At 48.3% G+C, this 14,900-nt stretch overlaps 1 protein-coding gene across 1 annotated transcript in view; it reads right to left on the minus strand.

The window, feature by feature from the left end:
- Positions 1-12,346, minus strand: part of Vat1l (vesicle amine transport 1 like) — a 91,066-nt gene extending 78,720 nt beyond the window's left edge. Inside the window, exon 1 of the mRNA XM_090357253.1 lies at positions 12,006-12,346. Coding sequence (XP_090213379.1) covers positions 12,006-12,247 — 242 coding nt within the window. The 5' untranslated portion in view covers positions 12,248-12,346. The remainder of the gene's footprint in view (positions 1-12,005) is intronic.
- Between the last annotated feature and the right edge of the window lie 2,554 nt (positions 12,347-14,900).

A 14,900-nucleotide genomic window follows, 5' to 3' on the forward strand; every position in this document is an offset into this window, starting at 1 on the left:
GAGGAAAGGAAAAAACTGAGAGCACACAGTCTCCCGTAAGTGCTACTGGCTGAGCACAGAAAGGCTCAAAGGAGAAAGACTCAAAGGCTGAAGGGAGAAAAACAGCTGTGTGCCAATGGCTCATACCTGTAATCCTAGCTACTCGGGAGGTTGAGATCTGAGGATCAAAGTTCAAAGCCAGCCTTAGCAGAAAAGTCCCTATGAGACTCTTATGTCCAATTTACTACTCAAAAGCTGGAGGTACTGCCGTGGCTCAAGTGGTAAACTGCTAGCCTTGTGCCCAAGGAGGTTCAGAGACAGAACCCAGGCCCTGAGTTCAAGCCCCACAACTGACATTTAAAAAAAAAAAAGAGAGAGAAAGAAGGTGGCAATGGCATTTGCTGCTCGTTTTCAGGGACCCGGGGCACCAACTGTGTCTCTCTATAGTGCTCCAACACAAAGATGCTGTTTCAGGAAGGTGGGCACACGGATGCCTTTATCCTGCATTCCCAGCTCTGGCTGTAAAATACTGAGTCAGACTTTATCATGAGTTCCCCAATTGGAACAATTTTAGCAAGTAGCGCCGGGCAGATAAAGTGAATCCAATTGCAAATTCATTCAGACCAATCATAGGAATGGTGGGTTTACTAGCTCCCCATTAGATGACTGCAGTAAGTCTAGCACAGGTAAATGCAGAAGCCTTTTTTTTTTTCTGATCCGAGACAAAGGATGTTTTATTTGTTGTTGGCAAAGAAAGTCTGTAATTTAACAGATAGTCTGTTAAAAGATGCATGCCTGTAATTCCAGCAAGTTGCACCGTGGAAGTAAGAGGGTCGTGGTGTAAAAGTGGTATAGGAAAAAGTGCCAGACCCTATCTGAAAAGCAAACTCAAATCAAAAGGGCTGGAGATGTGGCTGACGTGGAAGAGGCCTGGTATTCCAATCCATGTGTGTCTGTGCTGGGAAGAGAGAGGCAGCATGGTGACTGAAGGTCTCACAAGAAGTCTCCAGAATCCTGAGACAAGGGGAGCCGGCTAGGCATGGATTTGCCTGAACAGCAGCTGTGAGTTCTGGGGACAGAAAACCCCCATGGAGAGAAGGATGGATGGGGGAATGTAGACTTGGATAAAGAGCAGCAAAAAAGACTAGATTCCACTTGTCCCATCCTGGGACTTGTATTGAGGACACACTAGTGAGTGATGGGCAGAAAGAAGGGGTGAATCCTGGAGAGAGATGCACATAGACTCAAATCCCAGTGCTCATTCTTTCTCTCTCTCTCTCTCTCTCTCTCTCTCTCACACACACACACACACCCATTAACTGTGTAATCTTCAGCAAATGCCTCTCCCTCTCTGGTCCCAGTTCTTCATGTGTGACATTCTTCGTATCAGAGCGATCTCTCGAGAACACTCAGCACAGTGCCTGTGGCATGGCAAGTTCTCAGTGAGAACATTACCATATCGATGACAGAGTGCAGGTTATGAAAAATACACTTGGATGAAGTCTAACCACCACCCCAGCCAAGACTGGATAAGAAATGGGGACATCCTCTGAGCGACCTTAGCGAACATTGAAACAGAGCAAAGGGAAAGGAGCAGAATCAAAACTAAAGAAGAGGAGCTGTGTTTCTAAGCACCCACACACCACCCTTAGCAAACACTTTCAACTATCTGCAGGTTGAAGGAGCCCAGTCTGGAGCCAGATGCCAACCAAGAAAGATAGGGACAGAAATGTGGAAATGCTGTTTTGATTTAAAATTTGGCTTTGGCTCCAGACTGGGGGGAGGAGGCAGGAAGAGGCCCCCTGGTGTGCAGAAATGACTTGTTGTTAGATGCAACACTGTAGGTTCTCAGGGACAGTCTTGGCCTCCAGCACTCAGGGAGCCAGATGTCAATAAGGAGAAAATTCCGGTGCATAGTGGGGAGACCCCACTTTCCTAGCCTAGAGGAAGTAGTGAGTAGATGGTAAATGCCTGGTTGAACCGATTATGTTTGGGAGATGTAACAGAATCCCCTGTAAGTTCATCCAAGATCTCACTTAAAGACCAGCACGAAGTAGACTGGAAGCCATCCTTGCGTGAGGGGCCACTGGTTCTATTCAGGTCCTACTTACGATCTGGAGGAAGTCCACACCACGAATTCATTCATCCTGCAAACACTAAAGGGGACCTGCAGCCCTAGCCCCGTGCTGCAGGTCCAATACTCCATTGGTAATGAAGTTCCTGGCACTTCCAAGATTGCCGAAAAGGCGCCAAAGTCTGTGGACCTTGATATGAGCAACATCTACGTTATTTAAGGGGATTTGGTAGACCTACTGTGCTATGCTCTGTCAACGCCTGCCGTGGTCTTTTGCCTGTTTCTCAATCTCATCTCCATCTTATCGCCAATGCAATATACCAATTTTTGGAGTATGTGCCCTTTCTCAACACACACACACACACACACACACACACACACACACACACACACACACACGTGTTGTGTTCCTGATGAGCTGTGACTCCTGATGCCTTGCTCTTCTAGGCTAAGGTAAGAGAGAATAAGACCAGATACTGTCAGTTTTAGCTCTTCATTCCCTTGGGATAGGGGACAGAGATGGCATATAATTCACTAAGAGACAGATCAAATTTCTTCCTTGATCTACGAAAATGAGGTGAAAAGAGCTCCATTTGCACTAGGGGCTTACTAAAATTGTGTGGGCAGCTGGAGCTGTAGAAGGAAGGGATATTGGGACAGGAGCATAGGAGAAGGTGACAGGGACAGGGGAGGAGCAAAAAGAGAGGCAAGGCAAGGAGGGAGATACAGAAGTTCAGGGCTGCAGGCATTATGATGCTAGAAAGGATGAAGAGAGAGGAGTCAGAGGAATGGAGTGGTCTTTCCTTTGAAGGTTTCTCAGCTTGGTCAAAGTCCTGGCATGTAACAGAGGCGCAATACATAGTAACTCTATTTCCTTTGGTGTTCTTTAGGGAATTCATCTTCATCTACTTGTACCTGGCAGAGGAACGGCGCTGCCTCTGGCCTATTGTATGTGTACATGTGTACATGTGGCAGTACTGGGGCTCAAACTCAGTGCTTAGGTGTTATTCCTTAGCTCAAAGCTGGTACTCTACCCCTTGAGACACAACTCTACTTCTGGCATTTTGGTGGATAACTAAAGAGAAGAGTTGGACTGCTTTTCCTGCCAGGGATAGCTTTAAACTGTGATCCTCAGATCTCAGCCTCCTGAGTAGCTAGGATTAAAGGCATGAGCCACCAGAACCTGCCTTTTCTGGGCTACTTTTGATGTCGGAGTGTCATACCTTTGCAGGAAGGCATGTGGCAAAGGAATGGTTGGCCTTGTTCAGAAAACTTTCAGAAATACTAGTGGACTTTCTAATCTGCTATTTCTTTGTATCTCCCTCTTGAGATTACCAGAGACACCGTATATGACACAGATGTTATTCGCTCAACAAATATTAAATTTACCAATCTTATTGCTAGGCATTTTAGAGAGAACTGTCTTTTTTTTGTGGGTACTGTTATTATACCCAAGTTGCAGATGCGCCTGCTGAGGTTTCAGAAGAGCACAGCATTTTCTCAAGATTATGCTAGTTACTAAAACAATCAGAGGCAAGATTTGCATCCAGCCTATTTTACTTCAGGCATGCTGCTTTATAACCAAAGAGTGCCTATGTGCTTTGGAGGTAATAGCCACCACTCTAACAAATGCATCATTTTCATCCTTGCACAGAAGATAATTGTCCTGCATTGTATTGTGGGAGGCCACAGCCACTTAGGGAAATCAAGAGTAATAAGACCCAGACAAGAGCCTGTGGCTCATGCTATAATCCTAGCTGCTCAGGAGGCTGAGATCTGAGGAGCCCTCTTTAAAGCCATCCTGAGCATACAAATCAGAAAATCTTATCTCCAGTTAACAGATAAAAAGCAAGAAGGAAAGGCATGGTTCACATGGTATAGAGCGCCAGCTTTCAGCTAAAACAAAACAAAACAAAAAAGGAAGAGGACCAAATGCGCTTGCTTGCTAAGGGGGTTCTGTTTGGGAAAGCACTACTGAGTCTGTTCTAGATGATGCTGGGGATGAGATTCGGCTGCAGGGCCAGGGGTCCTTGGCTAAGGGAGATTGAAGCCGGAAGCTCTAATGAAGAAGAGACCACATGCAAAGATAAAGCATTTCTTTTGGCTAGATGCATTTTTTTTTTTTTGCCTCCTGAGCCTTCTATCATAAAATTCAACTTATTTGGATACCATGACTGCGATCGACGTCCTGTATGAGATCACACACACAGGAATCAGGCTAATTGGAGACTGCGTGACTGCTGTCCTGGCCATGCAGAGTTTCATCTCGCCTCTAATTGAACTTTTGTCATCTCTGACAAATGCCTACATGATCAAGAAGGTTCCCTCTCAGGAACCTTGCATCTTGGAGGCATGAGGGTGCTATTTCTCCATGCCTGGGTGAGCTCTGTGGGTCAGGTTGAATCCAAAGGTTATGAATTTTTCTTATTCCTTTGAACTATAGTGAAGGCTCCCGTGGCTGAACAGAGAAATCCCTGCCCCCACCCTATGGTGAGCTGAAGTGATTGCACCAATAGTTTGGCCCCGACTTATTCCAGTGCTGGCACTCTGTTGGGTTCCTGCTATTTTTCTGAGAAGTACCCAGAACTAAGACATGCTCATTCAAATCTCGGCCTGAATGATGGAGGAAGGCAAACCATCTTTCTTTGTGCACCTATCATTTGTGAGGCATTTGTAAGGCACAGTCAGTGCTTTCACTGGCTCTGCAGATCTTCTTAAGAACAGTTACAGGGTGGGTGTGACTAGCAGTGCAAGTTGAAAATATTATTCATTTACAGTCACAGCCACAGTGAGGTCAGTCCAGGCAGGAACCCTAATCTATTGTAGCTCCTGGTCCTCATTTGTCTCAGGGCCCCAGTTTCCTCTCCTAGGAAATACAATGGTAAAACCTGTGCTCCCTGCCTCGTGGAGTCCTGAGGCTCAGAAGGAAGCTGAGGTGTGCGGTGGGTTTTGTGATGTAAAGGTGGTGTAGTAGGTGGGAGGGGTCATGAGTGATTATGTGATTGTATCATCATCCCCTTTGCCTGCCATGAGCCACCTGCTATGGGTTTCTCCTGAGTGTCTATTTAGTTAAGATCTGACTGCTGTTTGGGGGAATCTACTATCTGCCAGATGTTCTATAAAGTTCAGTGTAAAACGAATAAAGTTCATGTAACTGAGCAACACATAGGATTATAAAGGACAAAGCAAAATTCTAACGTATGGCTGCCTGACAGGGTTAGGACCAAAAGTGCAGGCACTTTCCAAAGGCTAGACCATTTCCATTCATCTTCATCTGCAGCGTACCAATCAGGCTTGCCACTCACCACTGAACTTTCAACAGGCTGAATGAATGAACCTTTTCTGAATGGTTCTTCCATCTTTAGGATCCTTCCTTCCTTCCCTCTCTCCCTCCCTCCCTCTTTCCTCCTCCCTTCCTTCCTTCCTTCCCTCCTTCCCTCCCTCTGATCCCAGGCCATTTTTAATTCCATAACTCTTTGACTATCAACAGTTTTCACCCTCAGGACATTCCAATTACCAAAAAAGTAATCAGAGTTAGGACATCATTAGCAACTATTTTTTTATTTGCCAGTCCTGGGCTTGTGCTCAAGGCCTGAGCACTGTCCTTGGACTTTCTCAAGGCTAAAGCTCTACCGCTTGAGCCTCAGCACCACTTCCAGCTTTTTTTCTATGTCTGTGGTACCATGGAATCGAACCTGGGTCTTGGCACATGCTAGGCAAGCGCTCTACCACTAGGCCAAACTCCTGGCCCCAATTAGCAACTTTTTAAAGCAAATTTAAAAATCCTGGATGGCATTATTCAGTGAAATAATGAAGTACATTGCTGGTAGCTTCAGTTATTTCCACTTGGATGAATGCTAGTCCACATAAAATATGAATATAACGAATTTTAATTTCTTAATCTTTTCTCCCCCTCCACTGTAAATTTGCCCAACCATTGCTTCTGTTATTGGGGTCATTCTTTGGGGTCGAGTAATTAAAAAAAAATAGTATAATGAGAATATTGAGAGGAAAAGAAGTATATGCAGAGATACAGATTCTGGGAAAGAGATGCAGAAAAGAAGGAAAAGACAGGTTTCTTTATTGATAATGAGATTCCTAGAGTAAATCTCTCTTTCCAGAGAGCAAGATAGCTAATTACAAACAGTAAGTCCAAATGATAAGGGATAAACATATTTCTCTTTCTCTATAAAGTAAGAAAACCACAGATTCTGGGTTTGTTTTCCTTCTTGAGTTACTGGGAATCAAGTACGACTGTTTCACCATCCACCACCTCATCAGTATGGACACAGCAAATGAGAAAATATACACTTCAGTAAACAAGCAAAGGCCCCTAAGCTAGTGCATCCATCTTCACATCACCAAAATGAGGTTCAACGCTGACTCATGAGAATGTCAGCCTTTTCTGCCTAATTCTGATTCCCCTATCCAACACTTTGATGATTCAGAATCCTTGGTTTCAATTTGCTTGTCAAGGGCCCTCCTGGCTTGGGCATTAGAAATTCTCAGAGCAATTTCTCAGATTTACCAACATCTGTGTCACTTAACCTCACAGGCGCCATTGGCTTATTTGAATAAGCACTAGCCATATTTCATTGCATTAACCTTATTAGTGACAACTTAATGCTATGTTGTTCCAGGACATCTTGTGTCTAAGTTAAAAAATGAAGCAACGGCCAGCAATACCCAGTCAAGTAAAGGAAGCAGGGGAAGGAACTCTAGTATTCTCTAGGGCTTGTAAGAAGTAATGGCTATGTTGGATCAGAATGCATACTCTAGGTCAATGTTCAAAGCAACCTAAGTACTAAACGGAGATCGAGAGCATCTTCTACCCCAGAAGTCTAGAGGAAGGGATGAGATACCGAGCCACGTGGTGGGAGGCAGGCAGGATGGCACTATGCACTTTGGAGTCTTATCCAATCTATTTTAAAGCAATGAGATGCACCCATGGTTCTGTCTCTGTCTGCCCTTCTGCAGGTCTGTCTGCCTCTCTGTGCTTCCTGGTGTGTCATTATCTCTATTGGTCTCCTTTTCTCGGATGCATATGTCACGATGGTGTCTGAGTCTCTGGCCCTTAATTTTAAAAAGGCCAGGAATTTCCACGTCACTGTTCCACTGAGAAGTCTGAGATCCTGACGTGCTTCTCAATACCAGTTTCTTTCCCTTTGAAATCAACTGTAATCCTGATCTTGGTGCATTGCTGTTAGGATACAACTAAGCAGAGTCCGTACAGGCCACTCCGTTCCTGGCGCCTAACCATAATGCCCGCCCCTCCTCCCGTCCCTACTTCACCCTCATGACGTCCGAGAATGCCACCCATCTGATGGCTTTCCTCTAGTGTGGCCTGCCCTCAGCCCACTTTCAGATCAGCCAATGGAGCCATGACTGGCAGAAATTATTTTTCAACCAATTGGTCTCTTTCCAGCAGTTTCATATGTCTTCTCGCAGTAAATCACTCAGGGAAAATAAATGTCCCCAATCCATTAGTGGCTTTCTACCACAGGCCAATCTGAGACAGAAACTAGACAAGGCTTGTTAATGATCACTTAAATATCTTCCTATGGGTCAGCCTAGAGTGCCACAGCCACCCTCCAACCCAACCTGCCCCGTGGGACAGGACAAACAGCAGCAAGGACATAGACGCAGCCTTGATCAGGTCAGAAGGGCTCCACACATCCTCACGTGATACCCAGTCCCATTTCTTCCTGAGATCCCTGAGCAATGACCAATAGTGCACTTTCCAAACACAGTTCCAATTTGCCTGGTAAACTATCTTGGGTCTCTATGGCAACCAAGAACAATAGTTTGGATAAGAATAGCTATCTCATAGCCACCATCACCTGTGTGCTAGGCATCACCCTACAAGTCTCACATGCAAACAGCAGTGCAAGGAAGGAAGCAAGGCCCCACACCCTCATTTTGTAGATCCAGAAACGGACCCCCCCCCCCGTGTTAGCTACGGAGTGTTGTCTGCTCCTACTCCTCACCTTGCTGAAAAGGTTGGCAAATCCTCACTCAGAGCTACCATAAGCCCTGTCTGCTTCAGAGATGCCAGACCCTTCCATGGAAGCAGCCAAGCCGATGATGTTCAAAGGCTTGGCCTGTTTCTTGCTTCCAGAACTGACTGAGTGGGGGGAGCCAGCTGGGGGGGGGGAGGGGGCAGTTCTTACTGAGCTCTCTCTTCTGTCCTACTCTGCTGCCTTTGTTCTCATTGTCCTGAACACACACCTTAAAGGGGACCATTTAGAAAGGATCTCTGTGGCAGGCTGTATTTCTAAGGAGACACACCTACAGTTCCCAGCTAGGAAGTGTCTTGTCTAGGAAGTCTGCCCTCTAAGGCCTAAGTGTCCTGTCCTAAGGCAGCACACAGGCTATATAGCACGCATGAATCACTCGAGAGCCTCTTCACCGTATCTCAGAAGCAGAGCACCTGCCTGGCACGCTTGAGGAGGCGCTGGGTTCTATCTGTGCCTAACCATGTAAAACCCAAAGGCTTCCCAGTTGTCTGGTCACCAACAAATGTATACCATAATACGTCTAGATGTGACCACAGCTGCAGAAACAACAACTACTGCCTCGCGAGTGTGTGCGTTACATTGAGCCTCCAACCCCACCACAGCTTCGTCCCAGTCATCTGTATTGTGTCTACAGAACCCAGGAGTCCTGGAGAAACTGAGAAATGCCACTGTGATCAGGTAGATAGGAAGAGACTAACTCAGGCTTACATCCAGGCAGGTGCTACGGTGTATGACCAGCCGGGAGCATGTCTGTACTTTCCAGAGAAAGACATATTATCCCAGGAGTAGCCCAAAAACGTCTTTGAGTTACCCATAAAAGGAACAAGGGATCTATATTGATTTCTTTAAGGGAAGAGAGGAAGGGAGGGAGGAAGGGAGGGTTAAGAAAGCAACATACGTGCCAGGATCCAGACAGTTAAGTCACATTTCTTGTGACCTTCCCCACAAATGAAATCAAAATGGAGTAAAAGGAAATCAGCAGAGCAAAGTACAAGCAGATTCAAACCCTAATTCAGCTTTTTGTAAGCTGGCTACTCACATAACCTCCCTGAGCCCCAATTTGTTCAATTAAAAAAATGCTGATCCCCTTCGTCCATGAATGAGAGAGTAAATGAAGTAAAACAAGTATTTCTCTGTATTGCTTCTCTTCCATTTCCATAAAGTACATAGAGTAACCAACCTGATCCTTCACTCCAGCTCTGCCTAACCAAAATTCAAACGTATTATGCTTTATTTCCAAGTAAAGAGAGTATCCTACTTGATGATGAAAAAGGTTTTTTGTTAAAAAGAGCGAGCAGATAAAAGAGGACCTTCATCCCAGACGCCATCCGTTGATTCATAAAAACACAGAATGAGTCATCCTGAAACTCAAGGCTAAAACTTACAGTCAATGGGCCTCTCCAGCCAGCCAATCCCAGCCCAGTGGAGGAAGAAGGGCCCTGAGGGCCATCCTCACAGTCTGGACCAGTCCTCCCTTGCAAAACTCATTAACTCTGCTCCCAGCCAGGCAAAAGGAAAGCCATTTGGGACCCAAGACAATATTGCATGCAAGTGCTTTCCAGGCCTGGTGGCTTTCTGACCAGGTCGGGGAATCTGCCCAGCTCTGCTAGAGAAGAATGTATGTGTCTAAGTCTGAATCAGCTTGCCTGGCCTTCTACAATTAGTCTAAGATGCAAAAACTAGAGAGCATAGACTTGCATGCACTGTAGTTGAAGCCCGGTTCTTTGAAAAGTCATTGCAACATTTTCTTCTCTGAATATTTTCTTATAGAAGTCCTAGAACCCAGTCCTCAGGGTCATTAATTGTGTGTGCATGCATATATATATATATATAAATATTAATGTAATCTGCATGTACATGTACATATAATTGTATACACATACTACAATCAGCAAAATAATGGGGTGGTAAGAGAAGAGTTATCAGTGCAAGGTCTTCCTGGGACTAGACAAAGACTCTGCCACCAGCAAGAAAAATTACAAGTGAACTGTCACTCAGCAAAACTCTCTCCTTGATCCATTCACTTAGCAATCACTCCCTCTGACCCTCAGTGCATGACACTGGACATTGTGATGGACATTGAGGATTAGGTTCGGAGAGAGGCTTCAAGGACTGCCTTCCAAGAGCCATCAGCCTGGCTCAGTTAAGTGTTAAGAAGAACTCACAACCCCTGGACTTGCAAAAAGCACCTTCCCTTACTGGGAATCCTCCAGCGACACCAGAGATGAGTTCAAAGTCAGACACATTAACTAGCTGCACGGACAAAGAGTGAACTAGAGCTCAACCCCACCAGCTGCCTCTTCAACTGGCTGTCTCTTCAGTCAGCTGCCTCTTCTACCAGCTTCCTTCTGACCTTGGCAAAGGAAACTGGCCTCTGCTCCCAGGGTGGGGAAGGGGGCAGAGAGGAAGGATGGATGGCTGGATGGCTTTTGTGTTTTTCTTGTCTCTTGATCTGGATTCTGGATTTCTGATCTAACCTGAGAACCTAGGAGGTGGCTGTTGCTTTAAGAAGCAGTGTGTGCTGGATCTTCAGAAAGTGGAGATACAGCCAGCTCACCTAACAAGCTTCCCCCCCTGCCAGGGTCAATCTAGCGACCCTCCTATCAGGCCTTCCCAGAACATCGGGGAGGCACAGAGAGATTTACACACGCCTGGGGATCCCAGCTGAGAATGCGCCTGGAGAAATTGCTGGGGGAAATGGAGAAGGGAGGGCTTGGTAGGCTTCAAGACAGAAGCAGGAGGAAAGAGTTCAGGCAAAAATTGATGAGAGTTGCTTTGCCCTGGGAGAAGGAGGAGAGGAGGAAGGAGACAGGGCGGGCTGTGGCCCTGACCTCATCTTTGGTCTATCTCAGGTAAAATAACCCTCTGGATTCCCAGTTCCTTTCCTCCTACCTGTCTTGAGGAGGAAAATGAGAAATGTGTGGGGGGGGGGGTCAGCAAGCCACCCCCAGGCTCCATCAGGACAGCAGACAGAAGTGAAAAAGAGTCTCACCAGGCATTGGCCTTAGCTACTCTGAGGCTGAGTTCTAAGGATCACAGTTCAAAGCCAGTCTGGGCAGGGAAAGTCTGTGATAGTCCAATTAATCACCAAAAAGCCAGAAGGTTCAGGTGGCAGAGTACTAGCCTTGTGCCAAACAAGCTGAGGGACAAGGTGCTAGGTAGGGCCCTGAGCTCAATCCCCAGCACGTGCGCGTGCGCACACACACACACACACGCACGCACACACGCACGCACACGTGCACACGCACACACATACACACACGCACACACGTGCGCGCGCACACACATGCACGCACATGCACACGCACACACACATGCACACGCGCACGCACGCGCGCGCACACACACATGCACATGCACACACGCGCACACGCGCACACGCGCACACACTCACGTGCACACACACACACACACACATGCTCGTGCACAGCCAGTCCACTTAGTGGCTGACTGTGTGGAGGTAAGAAATGGCCCTTCTCCACCGAGCTGCGGTTTTCTCTCCTGGAGGTCCGTCCTGGGGTCGGGGCCCCGGGAAGGATTACTCAGCCTCCGCGGCCCACCCGATGGCACGCGGGGGGAAAACTCCATCAAAGCTGACAGACGACGAGCCCGCCGCGATTCTGGTTGGGGTATTTAAATAAATAAATAAATGCAGCCTGTCAACCGCCGGCCCCACCCCGGCGCGGCTGGGGCGGAGCTGCTCCTCCGGGACCCCGGCCCCGACGGCGCACACGGCCCGCCGCCCCCCACCCACCCCAGGTGCAGGGCGCCCTCCGCCTCCCTCGGGATCTCCTGGCAGCGCCCTCCCCGGCGCCCGCCGGCCCCGGGGGCGGCTCTGGGAGCCGGTGGGCACGGCGGGGTCCCCGGCCTCGGGGTGCCCGGCCTCGGGGTCCCCTCCCCTCCCCGGCCCAGCCCGAAAGGCGCGGATACTGGACCAGGCTTTGACGCGGATCTTGAGCTCGCCGTCCTGGGGCTCGGGCATGGCCCTCCTGGTGAGCCGGAGCTTGTTGAGCCCCCCGAAGCCCACCAGGACCACGGCGCGCATCTCCTGGGCATCGCCGAGGCGGTGCGAGCCGTCGCCGCCGCCGCCGCCGCCGCCCTCCGCGGGCTCCTGGGTCGCCTCCTTCTCGATCATCTGCTCCGTCTCCTCCGCTTTCTCCACGCCTTCCTTGGCCATGGCGCGTGCGGGGCGCGGGGCGCTCGGGCAGCCGGGGGATCGCGGCTCCTCGCGCGCGGGCTCCTCCTGTTGAATGTGCGGTGCCCGGCGGCGCGCGGCGATGGCTGCAGCCTCCGCCAGCCTGGGGAGCCGAGCGGAGCGGGGCGGGCGGGCGCCCGGGTCGGCAGACCCCGCCGTAATCCTCCGAAGAGCCGCGCGCGCGCGCCCCGACCGCAGCTCCTCCCTCTCGTCCTCGCCACCCAAGCCCGCCTCTGCTCCGGCTTCCCACACCGGGTCTGCGGGTCACCCTCTCCACCTGCCGAGGCCTCCGAAGTAACAGGCGTCCGCCGCGGCGGCCCGGCCCCCGCCCAGCGCGTCTCTTCGGCCGCCCTATTCGGTTATTTACGGCGCCGGGGCGGGCGGGCGCTGGGAAAGGGACGGACACAGGGCGATGCGCGGTCCCCGGCCTCCCTCCACCACCGGAGGCTTCCAAGGAAGCCAAGGAAGACTCGCCAGGAGGAAGAATGGGGGCCCAGCATGGAGTCTTGGTCTTGTTCTGACCCCAGAAGACCTGGTACCTCTCCCCCACCCCACGCCCAAACACTCACACTCTCACACCACAGCATGACACCCTGCAGCTAGCCTTCCTCTTCTTTTTGCTATCAGATCCCTGGAAAGAAAAGCTCATAGGAAAATAATAATAATAATAATAATAATAATAATAATAACTGCACTAGAGATGGAAAAAGATGGTAACCAAAGGAGGCTTGCATTGTGGCACTGGATGGAAAGAGATGCATTAAGAGTACTGGGTGTCGTGTGTGAGAAGCCGGTGACTCATTCACCCTCTCTGAGCCTCAGCACCCGTGTCCATGTCATGGGTGTGTTAGCTTCCTTCCCCTCCACCTGTGAAGGGCTGGGGGGATCTGATTCCAGTGATGCCCAGAGGTGTCTTTGAGGAACTAGATTTGAACAAATGAGTATTTCCCTCCATTCTCCCTCTACCGCTCCAATTTCACTCCCTTGCCTCTCGGGGCCTCCGGCACGTTCATATGGCCAGTGGTGGTGGGTCTAGCCTGTAAGCCTAGCTTCTTGGAAGGCAGTTCCAGGCCAACCTTGGGGTCAGAGAAGAGGATTTTAGGAGGCACCATCTCAACCAATGGCTGAGTACAGTGGTGCAAGTTGATTAAACCAACTACCAGGGAAGCACAATTGATAGGTGTTGTCTCACCTACAAAAAAAAAGAAAATATAAAGTTCAGTTTACCGAACTCTGTACACGATTGAACAAACACTGATTGTGGAAGTTGACTTCCTGATGCTTCCATCCTGCCTCCTGCTACCTGGGCAGGTAGCTCTCCATAAGTATCTGTTATTTTGTCCAGGTACCATGGTTCACACCTGTAACCCATGCTACTCCAGAGGTGATGATGAAGAGGAAATCTTGGCCTAAGGCAAGCCCTCAGGCAAAAACTGCAAGATCCTACCTGAACAATAACTAAAATTTAAAAAAATAAATAAAACTATGGGGGGTTTCTAGAGATATGGCTCACATGGTAGAGTGCTTTCCTTAGCAAATCTAGATCCTTGAGTTCCATCCCCAGTACCTCAAGTGGAAGAAAAGAAGCAATAATTTTGGAGTAGACAGGTCTTTGGTGCTGATAACCTGTGCAATGTATTCTATTATTTTGGCTGTGTCTATAATTCTTGATGTTTTGAGTAAGTTATGAAACCTGATCCTCAGAATAATCTTATAAGAATTACCACTGTTCATACCTTACAAAAGAGGAAATCAAGTCTTAAAGTAGGTGAGGCATTGTGCTGAGAACAACATATGAGTTCTCTCAGCTGTGGTGAGATACAGACTGGCTTCAGGTCCATGTTCATCAAGCATGTTTGTTTATAGGGAAGCTCCATCTCTGACTGACACTACTATATGGAATTTTGGGGTGTTTCCTGCTCTTTCCTTGGCTTTCTAATATTTCTGCTCTACCAAGATCCCTTACCTTGTTTTTCTTTGATGTTAGCAAGGTAAATCCACCGTACATTCAGCAAAAACCACATTCAAAAGAAAGGCTCTTATGTGGTATACTAAAAGCTGCATAATTATTCCCTCTAAGGGAATCTTCTGGCTACACACAAGCCCCAGATTATAATTGGCAGACAGCCCATTGTCAACAAGCCAAAAGGAACACACTGTACTCTTTGCTGCTTGGAGAAGAATATCCTCCTTGAGTCCTGTATAACACTATCATTAAGTATCCCAAAGCTGGATCCTTGCTTGTGGCATGTATCAAGAGCTATATGGGAGGCATCTCTAAAATTAAACACAATCGATCAATTTTTAATTTATAAAATGGATTCCTGAGGCACTGTAGGGTGATTTCAAACAGCGACAACTGCTGGTGAGGCCTAGTATTACAGCTCAGCTCTATGACCTTACCAATGACTTCAAGAAAGGGCCCTTACACTTATTTATGAGAGAGAAGAGACAGAGAGACAGAGATAGGGACAGGAATAGGGAGAGGGAATAAGAGTGGAGGGAGGAAAGAAAGAAGGATAGAAGGATGGAAGGAGAGAGAGAGAGAGAACTTCTTAAGATAATGGACACCATGGGCCAGGAGTTTTGGCCTGGTGGTTAAAGTGCTTGCCTAGCATGCACGAAGACCCGGTTC

The sequence above is a fragment of the Megascapheus bottae genome, chromosome 24, assembly GCF_031878675.1.
Source record: "Megascapheus bottae isolate mThoBot1 chromosome 24, mThoBot2.hap1, whole genome shotgun sequence".
Classification (NCBI taxonomy): domain Eukaryota; kingdom Metazoa; phylum Chordata; class Mammalia; order Rodentia; family Geomyidae; genus Megascapheus; species Megascapheus bottae.